The following is a 16,316-nucleotide window of genomic DNA, read 5'->3' on the forward strand; positions in this document are numbered from 1 at the left end:
TCTCCACTTTCAGCAGAGCTCCCCTGGCAGGAATTCAAGCTTTGGGAGCGGCACATTCCACATCCTGGGATTTAGCTCTACCATAAATGGTAAGCTTGCATGTAACACGGTGACGTACCGGCAGGCCGACGTCCCTAAAACAACACTGGAGCTCCAACAGGAAGAGGGATCACTCTGCTCTGCTTTCAGAGTATTTTCAATTAGGGCAAAAGGTTAATCGGATATGGTCATCAGGAGCAATCTATTTAAAGCATTTGAGAGCTATCATTAAATTGTTGTTCATATAAAAACGTTATTATTATTAATTATAAATTAATTATTTGTGTAGCTCCCTGGTTTCTGGCAGGTTAAAAAAGGAGTTACAAAAACAATGTGTTAAGTGGCAGTGAAGATTATTTTCTCTCTTTCTGTATATTTTATCAGGACACAACATCGTGAGTATTTTTTGAATGTGTGCATAGGTAATTCCATTATCAGATTAAAGGATGAGTCTGGTGTCATCCAATATTTTTATTGTTATTAGTAAAGCCCGTGGTTAAACCACAACCAACACTGCAGTCATTTGTCTCTCACGTGGCTCTCAGCTCCTAGCTCATTCATTTCAACTGAAATGTTGTATTTATCTTGAAATGGAGCCCAAATGTAATTGTTCAATTTTTTTAAAAGGCTAAAAAATGTCCTGATTTACGTTTGGCACTGCAGGTTTTTTTTTATTAAACATTGTTGGACACTATTTTTAGATGCAGTCCGGCGGATTAATCCCTACACATTCACAGCAGCCGGACGTGTTTGTGGGACTGACTCCAAACAAAAAAAACAACGACAGTGCCCATGTAATGTAGCCTATGTATTTTAATACTTTATGGCACAGATGAATATTTTTATTGTGCTTTGGATACACATTTACCAATTAAGGAGGAGGAAATAGGGTAAATAGGGTTAAGAGGACAGTGCATACATACACGTACATACCTGGACTCACATAAATACCTGGACACTTTAACTGCTCTTAACTAATAATTTATGGTAAATGTTTTTTCATAGCCGAAGGTTTTATTATTATTATTGTTATTATTGTTATCTTTATACTGTATTCTTTCTCTCTATACCATATTTTGCTGAAAACTGCTGCTGGAAATTTCAATTTCCTTGCAGGAGTCATCCCAAAAGGATTAATAAAGATAATTCAAAGTCTAATAGTTGGTTTGGTCTTTTAATACTATACATATATATTATTATATATTATATTATATATATATATGTATATAATAGTCTTGATTGTGGGTACCTGGAAACTATGACCAAATCACGTGATAATCATCTTGGCGGTTTGGTCAGCCCTTCCATACACATTACGGAGTGATCCATTTTGTCAATACACGATCTTTGAGATTTCACCTATCAGCGAGGAAACTTCAAAATCTATTCGTCCACCAACTGTAAGCTGACGGTCCACCCCTTCCTCTGATGCTGCGGAGCCCAACTCCTGTCTGTCCTATCGATCATTGCACATGTCATATGCAGCATAAAGAAGTGAACTGGTGCTTTGAGACAAATCTTGAAACACACAGCCGACTTTGTTAAAACCAACATTAACGTTATGCCTCTCCGGGTAGTAGTACATGGTCCTGGACCTTGGGGATTCAGGTTGGTCGGGGGAAAGGACTTTGACCAGCCACTAACTATTTCCCGGGTAAGTGTTAGCTTCTACATTGCAACTCGGTGTAACCACACCTGGGCTTGTCGAGACGACACTTTTACTTCTCTTTCCTCTCTTCTAGACTGAGAACAGACTGTTAGCTATGTTACAAAGGGCTAACGTTACTTCACAGAGGCTAAACTAATAGCTAATGCTAGCACCGTAATTTGGCTAACGTTAACTATTGTTACAGTGTCGGGATGATGTGAACTATTACACTGTCCTATGTTGGGCTATACTTTCAGCTAACGTTACTGACAATAATGACTTGTCCAGCCAGTGTAAAACTACATTTCCCTGTTTCATTTCATGTGATTTGAGATGCCTTTTTTCCTACTATTAATATGCAACTGTAAGTTACGTTAACTGTGTCTGTTGAACAAAAAGTAGTCGAAATATACCTGTATTTCCTCATGTCTGCAGAACGTAGGTACTTGGGCTGTCGTCATATTTAACATCAAGTTAAAGCATAGCTGATATGGAGGGGACAATTCGATTCTATTACTTTATAACAACATGTGTACATAAGTGCAGAGCGCTCCTGTGACAGTAATGGATCAGAATATGACCCTCCACTGTGTACTTTGCCTGAGTGGCGGCTGCTGTTCCTGTTGTTTCAGTGGTCTCCACTCCACCCATGGAAAAGTGATTAGGAATCCTGTTTTTCTCCGCTTCAAGCCTTTATCTTCCATAGAATGCCTGCCCTCTAGCTAGAGTCGCTGACAGAAAATACCTCTTGAAGTGGATTTGCCCGTGTTTACTCTACACAGTGAAATGTGTGTAAAAGGTCCTTGATGATCAGAGTGTAACAATATAGCAGTAGGATTAAGCTCTGGTTAGAAAAGAAGCTGTCTGAGTAATATCTGACTTTAAATCAAAGGTGTGTTTACCACGTATTCGTGATTTAAGTTAGTTTGTGCATAAATGGTGTTTTACTTTTGAAAGAATCTTTTCAGAAATAGATTTTTTTTTTTTTAAACCATACAGGTACAAGTACCTTAAAACCTTACAATCCAAGCTCACACATATGCCAATAAGTGTCTTATCGGTTATGTCTCCTGTATTGTAGGTCACCCCTGGGAGTAAAGCAGCCCAGGCCAACCTGTCTATAGGAGACATGATCCTGGCTATCGACGGGGAACCGACAGAGCACATGACTCACTTGGAAGCACAGAACAAGATCAAGGGATGCATAGACGAAATGGTGCTCTCCGTAGACAGGTAGGTTGTAGCAACATGTGCTAGTCTGATCTGCATAGCCGCAGGCCTGAAAAACACTGAGTAATGTGAGACAGCTCAGCTGCAGGCCAGGTGTTGCGGCAGTGATGTGGTGTTGATTCATGGGTTTTAATCGTAGGGGTGGGAATCACCAGACGCCTCCCGATACAATATCACCCACGATACTTGTGCCATGATACAATATCATTACGATTTTTAATATATTGCAATATTCTGTGATATATTGCAATTTATAACCTTTTTTTTTCCCAACTTCTAATTTTTCCAAATTTCAAATGACGTCCCCAAAAGGAAACTTTGAACAACATCTGTTTTACCTAAAGAGATGCACATTCATTTGTTCATATCAGTTAAATTTTATTGCTGCAAAATGGGATTGTCAAGCAGACAAACTGACCAACACGTGTATAATAAAAGATCCATACTTGGTGCCTATGTATCGTTACAGTATTGCCACTGAAAAGATCACAATACTATGCTGTATGGATATTTTTCCCCCACCCCTATTCAATAGTCTTTTTTAATGAAATATTTTAGTTTGAGACGTGTATGTATGCAGGGCTATGTCGTAATTCTGTGTTGTGTCAGTGCATTGCATCATAACTTTCTGGTAGAAGATGATTTCAAGCAGCAGTGATGTTGAAATTAACTCACCAGGCAAGTTGAAGCAAATATGTTTGTTCAAATTTAAGAAGGAGGCAAGCAGGGTTAGGTAAAATATGGAGGAAGCCGGAGCAAAAGAACAAACATGCAAGGGGTCTGTTGCATTCAAAGACACAGGCATAATATCATGTTCATGTGCAGCTACAAAGGTCAAAAGTAAAACAGGCATGTGATATTTAAAGCAAATGTGTGAACAATTATTTTTTGATGAAGACTTCTCATCCGTCCTCTGGTTTGCAGGTCAGAAACTAAACTGTGGTCGCCACTTTCATCTGAGGAAGGGAGGACGCATCCATACAAGATGAATCTTGCATCAGAGCCCAAGGTGTGTGTGTGCTGTCACAATATCAAAGCAAGATGAGCTTTTAAAAATCACTCTCGTTTAGCATTAAATCTGGAATCTTTACAGGTAGCCACACAGTTTCTGGAAGCCTGCATGTTCCTTTCCCACCGCGCCCACAAAGCCTTGTGGGTTTTTTTTTTTTTTCTTTATACTGCCAACGATGAAGTCATTGTTTACTTCCCAACAGGAGGTTTCCTAGGAGACGGTAGTTTATCAGCCAAGCTCCGACGCAAGCCTCAGTTCCTGTCCCCGATGAGTGAAAAGTTGCGACCAAAGTTTGAATCCATGTAGGAACTGTGTGGTGTCTATTAGACTCACAGGCATTGTGCATTTTTTTTTTCCCACACACATTAACACATGTTTGAAATGCTTCTTTGGAGTCTGTCACTTTGATGTCTTTTCACTGTTTTATTACTTTAAACCATTTGTACTATTTAGGCTTTTGGTAATGCTAGTGTTGTCCGGTTCTTTGCTCGCAGAGACTCTGGGGTATTCTGCAATGTAATTGTCAGATGCTTGAAGCATGAGCTATATCTGGAGTCATTTCCATGTTCCCGCTGTGCTGCATGAGCTAGATTTGGTGGTATTTATGTGCCCACTCTCACAGCACGCCAGTGTCATGACGTGTTGGTCTTTAAAAACAGTTAGCTATGATTTAGGCAGAATCCATAGTCTTATATTATCCTGCTTAATTCCGTGCCACTTTGAGTCAAACTAGAAGCAGCAGTTGAAGACACATATAACTTTTTGACGTTTTCAGTTGAACAATATTTTCAAGTCTCAGTTTTTTTTTGTTTTTTTTACGCTGGAGGTTGGGTGTGTTCAAATATTGAGTAATCTTCCAAACTGTCATGATATCAGTTGTGTGTTTGTACATGTGCAAACACATAAAAACCATTCAAAGTTACAGTTCATCTGAAGGTGTCAAACGCTGTGACCACCATTGCATCAAGTCTGCACTACGAGTGTTGCATGACAGTGTGCAAGTTATTTCACAAATCTTTTCACTCACCTTAATCTTTTTGCTTGGTTACTCACACAGAGCTGTTAACTGTATACTTTTGCATTTATTTACAGGAGGCGAAACACATAGGCTCGTCGCACAACAGAAGTGCTCTGCCGTTCTCTGGGTTTGGCTCCAAAGTTGTGACCAATCAGTACAACAGCCCATCAGGTCTCTACTCTTCAGAGAACATCAAGGACTTCAACTCAGCTGTGGACGAAGTTAAAACCATAGCTACAGCTAATGAGTCCAACAACAAGTAAGATACACCTTAGAGATGATACCACTTTAGACCAAGTGGTCCAAGGCAAGACTTTTAAGAAGATTAAGTCTAGATGGGCCCCAAAGCAAATGATGACGTTAAAGTGCCCATATTATGTTTTTTCCCTTTCCTTTATTGTAGTTCATTTCTTTTTTTTGTGCATGTTATATGGGTTTACAAAGTGAAAAAGCCCAAAGTCCACCCCAAAGGGACCATCTCCAGCAGAAAACACTGTTCACCAACTGCTCCAAACACCTCTATTGTAGTCCAGCCTTTACTTCGTTATAATTCTTGCCTAGCTGCTAAAGTGGCACGCCCTCATACTCTGCTTCTGACTGGCTGGTAGTGCTGACCTGGGTACTGCTCATGTGCAACTCCCAACAAAGATGGAACAGAAGTAAGATGCCTCACTCTGTGGCTAAAACAGAGAGCTCAACACACAGGGTGAAAAGAGGAGCTGTGTAGTACTATTAAAAGATGGTGTTTTTTGAAAATCAAACCATGTAAACCTATTCTGATAAAACCTCTAAATACAATCATGAACCTGAAAAGCACCACAATAAGAGCACTTAAACCAAAAAATTGGTGGGGGGTGTGGCCTTGACCAACTGCCACTTTACTTGTTTGAAAGCCATGATGTCTCTCTTTTATGGGTGGGCGAAGTTCTCTGGGTGGGCAAAGCAGCGAAAGGGGAAGTAACCTTGCCCCTTATGACCTCATAAGAAGCCAGATTCTAGATTGGCCCACTTCAGCTTTCATTTTCTCAAAGGCAGAGCAGGATACCCACGGCTCGGTTTTCACCTATTGCCCTTTCTAGCCACTGGGGGACCATAGGCAGGCTGGGGGAACTCATAATGATGTAAAAAAAAAAAAAAAAAAAAAAAAAACTCAGAAGTGAAATTTTCTTGCCATGGGACCTTTTAAATCAGAAAGAGCAGGTTGAAGTTTAACAACATGCTCCACTGCCCTCGAGGGTGCTTAATGTGCCATGTCACACGCCTCTTATTGATAGGTTTTACTTATGTTTCACAGTCTGTTTGGTTGAACCATAATAAGGCTACTACTTTTTTTACTTAATTAAACACATAAGCAAACGTGCAAAACATTGGTCGAGATGACAATATACACCGAAGAAGGCACAGTGCACCTTTTCCACAATCCTTCCTTGCAATCAAATGTTTAGCTAGTACTTTTTCTTTTAACATTGAAGCTAGTTTCTACTGTACATACTTTTAAAGATAAACTTTTATTCAAAAGCACTATTTTAAATTTTGAATTAAAGAGGTCTAATGTTTATTCCTTAAAGAAAGAATCACAGTGTATCTAAGAATCAATTCTTGTATTGATTGAAACCCCATAGGTCGCTGGTTGGTCTGCTTCTAACTGCTGAAATAAGTGGATTCTTAGTGTCGGACTAGTTTGCTCAGCACATACTGAGCTTGCAAAGGCTGGAGGACATGTCTCTACAAGTCATGGTAATGTGGATATGAGGAGGTGTTCACTCCGCTTTAGTCAGATCATTTTAGAAAATTGGGTCACCTTTAAGACCAGGAAAAGATGACGATTTAGCGCAATATTAAACTATATCACAACATTAAGAAAAACAAAATTCTAGACAATATTAGACTTGTCTTATATCTCAGACCTTTTATCTTTTAATCCTAGTGAAAATAAGCAAGAAACACATAAGTGCAAAGGTTTTATGATCTCTCTCTGACTTATATAGTCATGCTTTTTACGTTTCAACATCGGGAATAATGAAAGACCGGGTTTGCGGTTTGTCTCTGTCGTGGCAATTTTGTAATCCCGCTCTGACAGCAAGGTTGTGACCAAATTGTCTTACAGTGTTGTCACACTGTCAATGCTCAGAGCACGGCACACAAGAGAGAGGTTGGTTATTAATATGCACGCCGATGGGATGGAAGCTGCCCTCTCTTTTTATACCATGACTTGGTCCTCCCCCTCTGGACTCTTTCAGTTAGTAGTAGGGCTGCACAATTTTTTTTTTTTTTTTTAATATTCATTCATCAGAATAATTTATAATGACAAATACTCATAAATAACTAATGTTAGGGAAATCTGTTTTTGTAACGCGTTTCTGGATTTTTGTTTTTAAATAAAAAATGTAAATCGGCATATCAGGTTTTTAAATAACCAAATATTTGTATTGTATCGGCCTTAACAATCGTTTATTGGTCGGGCTCTGCAATTAATCACAATTGTTTCGAAATTGCAATATGAACTAGTGCAAAATCCAAATCACAGGGCTGCTGCAATATTTGTTAATGGCAAAATATGTGTCAAACCATTCTGAAGGAAGTAGTGTGGCGCTGCAGAGACGTCCCGGCCTACAAATCGTATGCTACAGACTAAAGAAAACAATCTTTGTTTGGTACAGATCCTCGCAAAAATCCCACTTTAATCCATTTTAATTTCTTTCAATGTTAATCATTTTTAATAAGAATAATGATACAAAAACGACCATTCCCTCCAATATTGTGAATCATATTGCAATCGCAACATCAGTCAAAATAATCGCAATTCGATATCGTGCCGCCCTAGTTAGTGGCTTGCATGCCTTTGTTTTCCAGACAACAGGCTCCCAAGCTAAAGGTCATGATCTTCGAACGACATCCAGGTGGGCCACAGTGCCTTAGTTCAGACAATCAGGCCACGATTGATTCAGTTAAAGGTCACATTGTGAAGGATTCAGCATGATCAAACACAAGAGAAGTTAACATGATGTATGATCAAATTCCTTCCAATAAATGTCCAACTTCCCTTACAGTCTCCTAAGAATGGTCTGACATGACTGCACCTTGTGCCTCCAGCAGACATTTTGAAATGTACACACTTGCTTTTGTAGAGCTCCATCCGATTCATCGCAGACCGACAAGCGGCCGCCTGTCGCAGCAGATTCAGAGGTTTACAAGATGCTGCAGGAGAACCAAGAGTCTGATGAGCCTCCTCGGCAGTCGGCTTCATTCAAAGTGCTTCAGGAGATCCTTGAGACGGGTACGACTTCAGCGTTTTACCCCTAGCCTCTCCTCTAAGAGTAATCAAGCTTTACTCATTTACATCGTATAGCTTTAGGGCACACACTTATCTGTTGCTTTAAATTAGACCAGAGAACAGATTTCTCAGGTTGTTTTTTGTTTTTGTTCCGGTTGATCCATTGCTTAAAATTACAAAGCGTGTGTGCTTGTGTTTGTGTGCTTGTGTTTTGTAGGTGACCCTGATAAACCGTCAGGGTTCAGGAGTGTGAGAGCCCCCGCAACAAAGATTGGATCATCAGTGGGAAACACCGAGAAGTTACCTTCCTGTGACAAATGTGGATCCGGGATTGTGTAAGTATTTGAATGATCCCTCTGTACTGTTTTACAGATGATCGGTTTATTTAGCAGCACTGAGGAAGTGTACCAGAGCCATTTATGGCTTATGAGTATCAGCCCAGATCCACTGATACCCATCACTAAAAACTTCCACATTGTGACAAAAAGTTGTACAAAAATAGCGTTTTTCCATAAATGTTACCCGCTCGACTCAGCCCCGGTGCCCCGTCCTTCTATTTTCATTGCAGATCAATACGAGCATACGAGCATCAATACGAGCATGGCTGTAGTCGTAGCAGGAAACTGTCATGTAACGACACACAACACACACACACACACACACACACACACACACACACACACACACACACACACACACACACACACACACACACACACACACACACACACACACACACACACAGAACGTCAAAGGTGTGGTGGTTTTGATTTTTGGCATTTCTCTGTTTGCCAGAAGACAAATTAGTTTCAAAATAAGCTGGAGGCAACAAAAAAAAACGCTGGCTAAACTATTTAAACACGGCGGGTTTGTTTAGGACACCCAGACACCCCTGTCTGTTGCTAGCAATGATGATGCAGTGATTAGTGACAATTCTCTCCAACCAATCAGTAGTATGCAAGTTTTCACTTCACCTTTTGGTATCGCCTCAGCTCGCTTGGAACCTCGACTGAGATGGTACTATTAAAAAGTACCTTTTAGCCGGTACTAGGGGCGAGTCGAGCAGCTACCATGCAGTGGAAAAACACCAAAAGGCCCCAGAGAGTTGTTGTCTCTGTGTTGGAGTTTGTCGCCATCTTGTGGCAATGTCCTGTTTCTGCTGTTTTTACATCTGTGGATTTCTCCCAAAACATATTTAATACAATTTTTTGGAGTTTGTTTTAGATTCAGTATCCCTTAAAATATGTGTAGGTACTTGTGACAGATGTTTTTCAACAGATTAATAATAATTAGGGAATTTTGTTCACATAAATCTAGTTAAGGTCCACTTATTTGGGTCCAATTATAGGTCCAGATGCTGTCAATACCCCTTTTTTGATTATAGAATTGTGAAACGTTTTTTTAATACAACAAAATGTGTTACAAAATACTATCTCTTTTGTCTATTTCTGTCTACTGTCTGTAGTATAGGCAGAAAAATGCCAAAACACGTAAGATATAAGGGCTAATTCCAATTAAGAGAGATCTTAACACTACAGCATACAGTGGTGTTTGAGACAATAGTTTGCAGTTTGGGGAAGGCCCTTCTCCTGTTTCAACATGACAATGCTCCCGTGCACAAAGCCAGGTCCATGCAGAAATCAACCCCATCTAACTCCTTTAGGGTAAACTGGAACACCAGCTGCGAGCAAGGCCTCCTCACCCAGCATCAGGGGGCGACCTCATTAATGCTTTTGGTGTCTGAATGGGAGTAAATGCCTGCAGCCAGGTGCAGACCTGTTGTGGAAAACCTGCCCAGAAGAGTGGAGGCTGTTATAGCAGCAGATTGATGATTAATGTTCAGCAATCGCATATACGTGTAATGTTGTGGCATCCAAATACGTTTGGCCACGTAGTATAGCTCTTTTTGCAGTGCACATGCCATAGAAAATCCAGTTAGCAAATTTGTCTGGATAACTAGATCATTTTGTGTTAAGTCAAATAAATGTGATGTCTCTTTTTCAGGGGGATGGTTGTAAAGCTGAGGGACAAGTTCCGTCACCCCGAGTGCTACACCTGTACAGACTGCAACATCAACCTGAAACAGAAAGGACATTTCTTTGTGGAGGACCAGATTTATTGCGAGAAGCACGCACGTGAGCGAGTGACCCCGCCTGAGGGCTACGACGTGGTCACCGTCTTCCCCAAGTAGAGCGCTCGCTGAGCTCCGCCTCGGACTGCACGCCATTAAATAATCCAAGACATTACAACACTTAGCTCATGCTACTTCTAAAACTATACAATGGTCTTCTCTCGCATTATGCTTCAGTGCAGTCACTGGTAGGCAGGACAGTAAAGAACTACATCTTTGAAAATGTTGATTTGCACATTGACTTTGGCATCTACTAAAGGAAAATCTATGAATACATTGAGATGATGGCAATCATTTTTTCTCTCCCTTTGGAAAAAAAAAATATAATTTTTCATTTGAAAGAGCCACTGTAACAGTAATGTTTGTCTTTGTATGTTCTTTTGAATCATGGAAACAAGGTTTTCTACACTTTTATGAAATAAATAGACTGACTTTTATGCAGCAAAAATACAATTGAATACAATTACCAAATAAATATGTTTAGCTTAATCCAATTATCTTGTCTCCTTATATCATTGATTGTGCTTTAGGATCTGCAAAAACTGCTAGTGCAGCATGGTCATGAAATTGTATTCTAAAACAAAGAAACCGCCTCAAATGACAGCCAGGTCTTACTTTGTACAGTACAGATTTTCATTTGTGAACTTGAGTTCTTTTCAACGAATATAGTTGCGGCAAAGGTAGAAAACGCTGCTGTACTGCGCTGTATGGGCAGAAGCATGTTACCTTTCTGGCCAATTAGGATGTCACTTAGTGATGTCACTGCAGGGGGTTTGGCCCTGGTTGCGGATGGAAAACACCTGCTTTGATACCACTGATCACCATGTGTCTGGATGTGCAACATGCAACCACAGAGCAGTGCAGCAACACTGTTCTGTTTCATGTGGCCAGCGATTTAGAGTTCCTCATAAAAAGATAGTCATGGGAAGTCAACAATGCCAACTGTTTTTGCCATAAGTTTCACCACAGAATGACTTGAAATAAAAGGTAACGGGGATAACACTGGATTGATTTTTTGATAAAATCGTACACTTCATTTGCTGAGCGGACGTGTAACAGTCTGTTGGGTCAAAGTCGGCTGACGTCCCATAACCAGACTCTGCAGATGAAACACTTGTTGGGCTGCTCAGATCAGGTGCCACCTGCAGGTATTGTGGCGTGTGTCCCTGCGGGTCGGCCATGCGCAGTGTCTCGGTCAGAGCCCAGATGTAGTTGTGGGCGAAGCGTAGAGTTTCGATCTTGGTCAGCTTGGCGTCTTCGGGTAGCGCCGGCAGGATGCTTCTCAGCGCGTCCAGAGCGGAGTTCAGGTTGTGCATCCGGGAGCGCTCTCTGTCGTTGGCCTTCATTCTGCGCCTGCCCCGCTGTCCAGACTGCTCACATCTGCGTTTGTGTTTTAGATTTGTCATTGCGGAAGCTGCATCGCCGGTAACAGTCAGTGGTTTTCGAGGCAGCCTTTCATTGGAGTCTTCTGACGTGTCACCAGCTTCGTTAACGGGGCTGCGAACAGTGTGCGGAAACGCGTTGAGCGGCACTGCGTCTCTGGATGTGCGCAGGTGATTGGCGGCGCACGGTACTTTAGGAGACATCCTGTGCAATTAGAATAGAACAAAAACTCTGATGCATAACCACAATATTAAAGCGCATTTTCAACAATTTGACATGTTTTTGCAACAACGAATAACGTTTTAAATAGTAATTAAATCATGTCTTTTCTCTAAAGATTCTTCTGAACTCTCTGAACACTTTTCAATAAGCCTGTAACATATGTGTATATCTTCCGGTATGCTGAAATGATTTCACTTATTTCCAGTGCAGGGTTTCACCTCTAAATTATTAGTGAATAAAGAAATGTACTTGCACTACTATCTAGCAAATCAAAATGGAAAAGACCAAGTACCAGATTTTGAAAAGCTTCAGATGGATGGATATATTTGCACTTACTTGACAGGTGGTGTTTGTATAAAGAGACAGCTAGTCGTCCTTGTGAATCTTCTTGTGGTTGGAGGCAACAGACACTGTATATGTGCAGCTGACAGTGAGGGATGGATGCGCATCTCTGCTACTTTATATGGCCTTTATCTTATCTTTTTGCACGGTGGACGCCTGAATCAACAGCGCCTGTCAAGGGGGCCAATCAGCTTCCAGGCAGCCGTCCTTCACCCTCTCCCCCTTTCTCTCTCATTCTTTAAACTGCTGTATTTCTTTGTGCATTCTTTTGTAATTTTCAGTCGAATACATGTGCGTGGTAGAGTGCCATATATGTATGCCAGGTTACCAACAAAGCACATTTTAAAATCAGGCCATTAAAATCAGGGAGCATTCAGGACCACTGCTGGTTCTAAGCTGCTTCTTAGGGGATCTTATTGTAACTGTTAATATATAATGTTCATTATGAAGTAATGACATCATGTCACGCATCTTACAGAGCTAGTGCTGGATGTCTATGTAGAAAACACAATTGGGAGATTTATTATGGGGTTTAGTGAGGACACGCTTGTTTCTAAAAAAAAAAAAAAAAAACGGAGAGATTATCATTCAGACCCTAAACTGGACTGCATTTTGCCATTTAGATTTCAGCCAGAGTGCAGGAGCTGGAGAGTTCCAAGAATAAAAAGAAAGGTGCTGACATCAACTAAAGACATATTAAAGATATAAATATATGTCTTCTTTTCAAACATAGAAATTATTGATCCACAACCAGGCTTTATAAGTGTTCTGCTTTATTGAAAGTTCTCAATGCCAGTCAGTGCTATTTTGACATTAACAATGTCTCTGGGAAGTTAACTGGTTGTCATATCTGTAATGTTGAAACGTTGTGGAATAACTTTTAAGACATTACTATATTTCTCTCCAGATTTTTTTTTTGTTAAGCACGAGCGGTGAGTTTGCTTTTGCAAATGTTATCAGATCTCTGTCTTTAAGGACACTTGTATTGCCACATTTTACGCACTCAGAATATTGGCACATGCCGTGCAGGGTACATAGTAGTCATGGTAACATGGCAAATTGGCTTCTAAAATCAACTTCAAATGCACCACAGTAGTAAAAACTCATATACAAATAACAGCAGCTCCGCGATTACTGTCAAATAAATAGTTTAATATGAAGTCAGCTGTTGCGTATTTTTGATTCTGCGCATATTACATGACCTGGTGAGGTTGACATAAAATAACTTTAAGCTGCTGCATGTTGGTCCTTACTGTAATCTTGGTAACATTACTTTCATGATCTCTTTGTTAGCTCCGAAAATTTGATCTATATCGACATATATGGTATATTTAATAGCACATATATTCGGACAAACATTTGCTTAACGCGTTAGAGCGCAAAGCTCAGGTAGTTGGACAAAGACAATTACGCATGAGGCCACCTACCATAGAGTATTTGAGAGGGTGAAACCCGTTGTGTGAACTGATAGTATAAAGGGTCTTGTTGTGTGCCACAACAATAAAATCTCAATTTCTTCTGTTATGTGAGCCTAGATGTGCGCGCTACGACATCTCCAAAAACATGCCAACTATCGCTACAACTCATGGGCGCATTAGATTTTATATTGTAACTCTGCTTTTTGAAAGTTAAAGATTAGTAAAATGGGTCAACAACACGCAGACACGCTTCAGCTCTGGTGAGGGGGAGAGGGGGAGTGTGGCAGAGCTAAAACATGATTTACAATTGCCAACAAAGGATCACAAAAAGCTCTCCTTAACTTTCTGTCTAAATATGTGTTTTGGGAACAATCTGATAACCATATGCTTTCAATAAACTGGACAAATACACCAGTGAGATACGAGATGGTGCCTTACTGTTATAAAAGACAGGAAAAGTCTAAAGTAAACTGAATATTACCACTTTACAAATAATCATTGATGCCAAATCCATATTCGTATATCATGGACAGGTGTGGGTTTGAAGTTGTCAGTCTCTTTCCTTGATTTTTATCAGTGTGCTGTACTGTCCTGCTTGTTATGCAAAGTGTAGGCAAACATAAGCGCCCAGTTGCTGTGGAAATAGCAGATATCGGAGCAGACTTGGTACGAAAAGTGTTTTAACAATATTTAACAATAAACTGCGCCAGCTCCAGAGCAGGTGATACCTGCCCGCTGCTGCTGATTAATACTTCCTCTACTACTTCACTTTACAGTCCCCTTTGCTTATTTATTAAACGAAATCTATTTATTATTATTTTAGCAAACAGAGGTACCAGGTGGGGCTTTATTTTCGTCTTCAGCTTTTTGTTTGAAGGACGTTTTGAGGGGGGCAATCAAAGTCCAACAACTCGCTGACCAGATTGTTGTCATCCCAAACTAGCAGCGAAGCCATTCAATATGCCCCCCTCCTCTTCTTCTTTCTGGCAAAGAGCTGCCGGGAGAGAAAAAAAGAAAAAGGAAACTTCTTCAAGAAAGAAAAAACATCTTAAAAACATTTAATTGCAACCCGGATGCCATATGTACACCTCTTGTGAAACCCCTCAACAATGTGACTGCCTTTTAAAAAGTATGGAGTGCGCCTTTGGAGACTTGTGCGCTTTTGGAGAGGTGCGCGCGTCGTGACCAGAATGACCCCGAAGACACTCTACACAAGAAGTAATTCACTTTTAATGTGCTTTGGAGTTCCCTTTCACAGGCAATGTATTGTATGTCTCACCTCAGCTTTAGAAGACAGTGTACACCAATTACAGTGGAATAGCTGTCCTATGGACACAGTTTGTCTTTTTGTAAAGACTTGAAGCACGAATAGAGCTGTGGCTGCAAGTCGCCCTCTTTCACCCCTAAACTAATGCAGAGTGTGTTTTTTCTTTCTTCTGATAGCTTGTTTACGATGTTAAACCTTGTGTTCATTAGTGGTTTCTTTGTGGACTAAACTAATTTTCTACAAATGAATGAAATCCTTAGAAGACATGTAACATTAAAGCTACGTTAATTTTTTAAATGTGTATATTTTCTAGCCATTGAAGATTAGACTTTTCTATGCAAAGCTCATATTCCAGGAGTATTTTCTCGCAGGGCAAGTCTCAAGTAAAATCCAATAGTTCTGCGATAAATGGTGTATAATCTGCAGAAAATATTCGGTATACCTTATTTCATGTTTTAGTATTGTGCATGGCCAACGAGTAAATCTACCATAAACAAACGTTCTTGTACCTGACTGGTAAGGATACCTTGTCTGGTCCCTTTAACAGTAGCCTAAATGTGGACCTGGTGGATTCATTGTCATTTTCTCACAACTGGTATTAAAATGACTCATGAAATTAACAGCATGCTTAATTGTTCGGGGAACGCAGCCCACTCTGAAGTTTGATGACAATTGCAATTGTATCCCAAGCATCTATAATTACTTGGAATAATTAGCCTACATACATTTAAAGAAAATTAGAATATATCTAACAAATGCTCTAATTTTGGTCATTTTACAAATGTGCGTATGGAGCACCAACTGTTAAGGGCCCCACTGTGGACCCTAACCAACCCTACACACCTGCCTGTATAAAGGATAATGATCAACAGCCTGGCACATACAGTCACAGCTAACTTGTACACCACCTTAAGCTCACTGGCTCAGTTATAGTTTCAAAACTGTTGTTCCATCCATATTACCTCGGGATTATTTGAGTAATACAATAATACCTTTGTAGTTCAATATGGCAATATTTCTGTAGAATTAATACTAAATAAAAAAAACATTCCCAGAACAGAATTGCGTCAACTATAAAAAAGGGTTTGTATCTGCAGTCCTTATCGTGTTTTATTTTATGTATATGTATATAGTTGCTCTCGCGACTCAGGACTGTGCACCAGGTCCCCCCCCCCCCCCCCCCCCCCCTCTTTTTGGTCTGCACTACCTATAATCTATATTTTTATATTTTATATTCTTCGTGTCAACACTGTAAAGGGGTTGCTTCAATCTCATTGCACAGGTACTGCACTTGTGCATAACGACAATAAAGGCATTCTATTCTATTCTATT

The 16,316-nt window shown here is 40.2% G+C and overlaps 2 protein-coding genes across 2 annotated transcripts; one reads left to right on the forward strand and one right to left on the reverse strand.

Moving 5' to 3' along the window:
* Window positions 1-1,400: 1,400 nt before the first annotated feature.
* Window positions 1,401-10,846, forward strand: pdlim1 (PDZ and LIM domain 1 (elfin)). The gene is made up of 7 exons (XM_032509917.1): window positions 1,401-1,693; window positions 2,769-2,920; window positions 3,842-3,926; window positions 5,022-5,206; window positions 8,076-8,224; window positions 8,439-8,556; window positions 10,226-10,846. Exons 1-7 carry the CDS (start codon window positions 1,601-1,603, stop codon window positions 10,410-10,412), a joined length of 969 nt encoding a protein of 322 aa, XP_032365808.1. The 5' UTR covers window positions 1,401-1,600; the 3' UTR covers window positions 10,413-10,846.
* Window positions 10,847-11,262: 416 nt separating this feature from the next.
* On the reverse strand, window positions 11,263-11,954 carry neurog3 (neurogenin 3). Its single transcript, XM_032509918.1, has one exon. It carries the CDS (start codon window positions 11,936-11,938, stop codon window positions 11,282-11,284), a length of 657 nt encoding a protein of 218 aa, XP_032365809.1. The 5' UTR covers window positions 11,939-11,954; the 3' UTR covers window positions 11,263-11,281.
* Between the last annotated feature and the right edge of the window lie 4,362 nt (window positions 11,955-16,316).

This window comes from Etheostoma spectabile, unplaced genomic scaffold (assembly GCF_008692095.1).
Source record: "Etheostoma spectabile isolate EspeVRDwgs_2016 unplaced genomic scaffold, UIUC_Espe_1.0 scaffold00019044, whole genome shotgun sequence".
Lineage (NCBI taxonomy): Eukaryota > Metazoa > Chordata > Actinopteri > Perciformes > Percidae > Etheostoma > Etheostoma spectabile.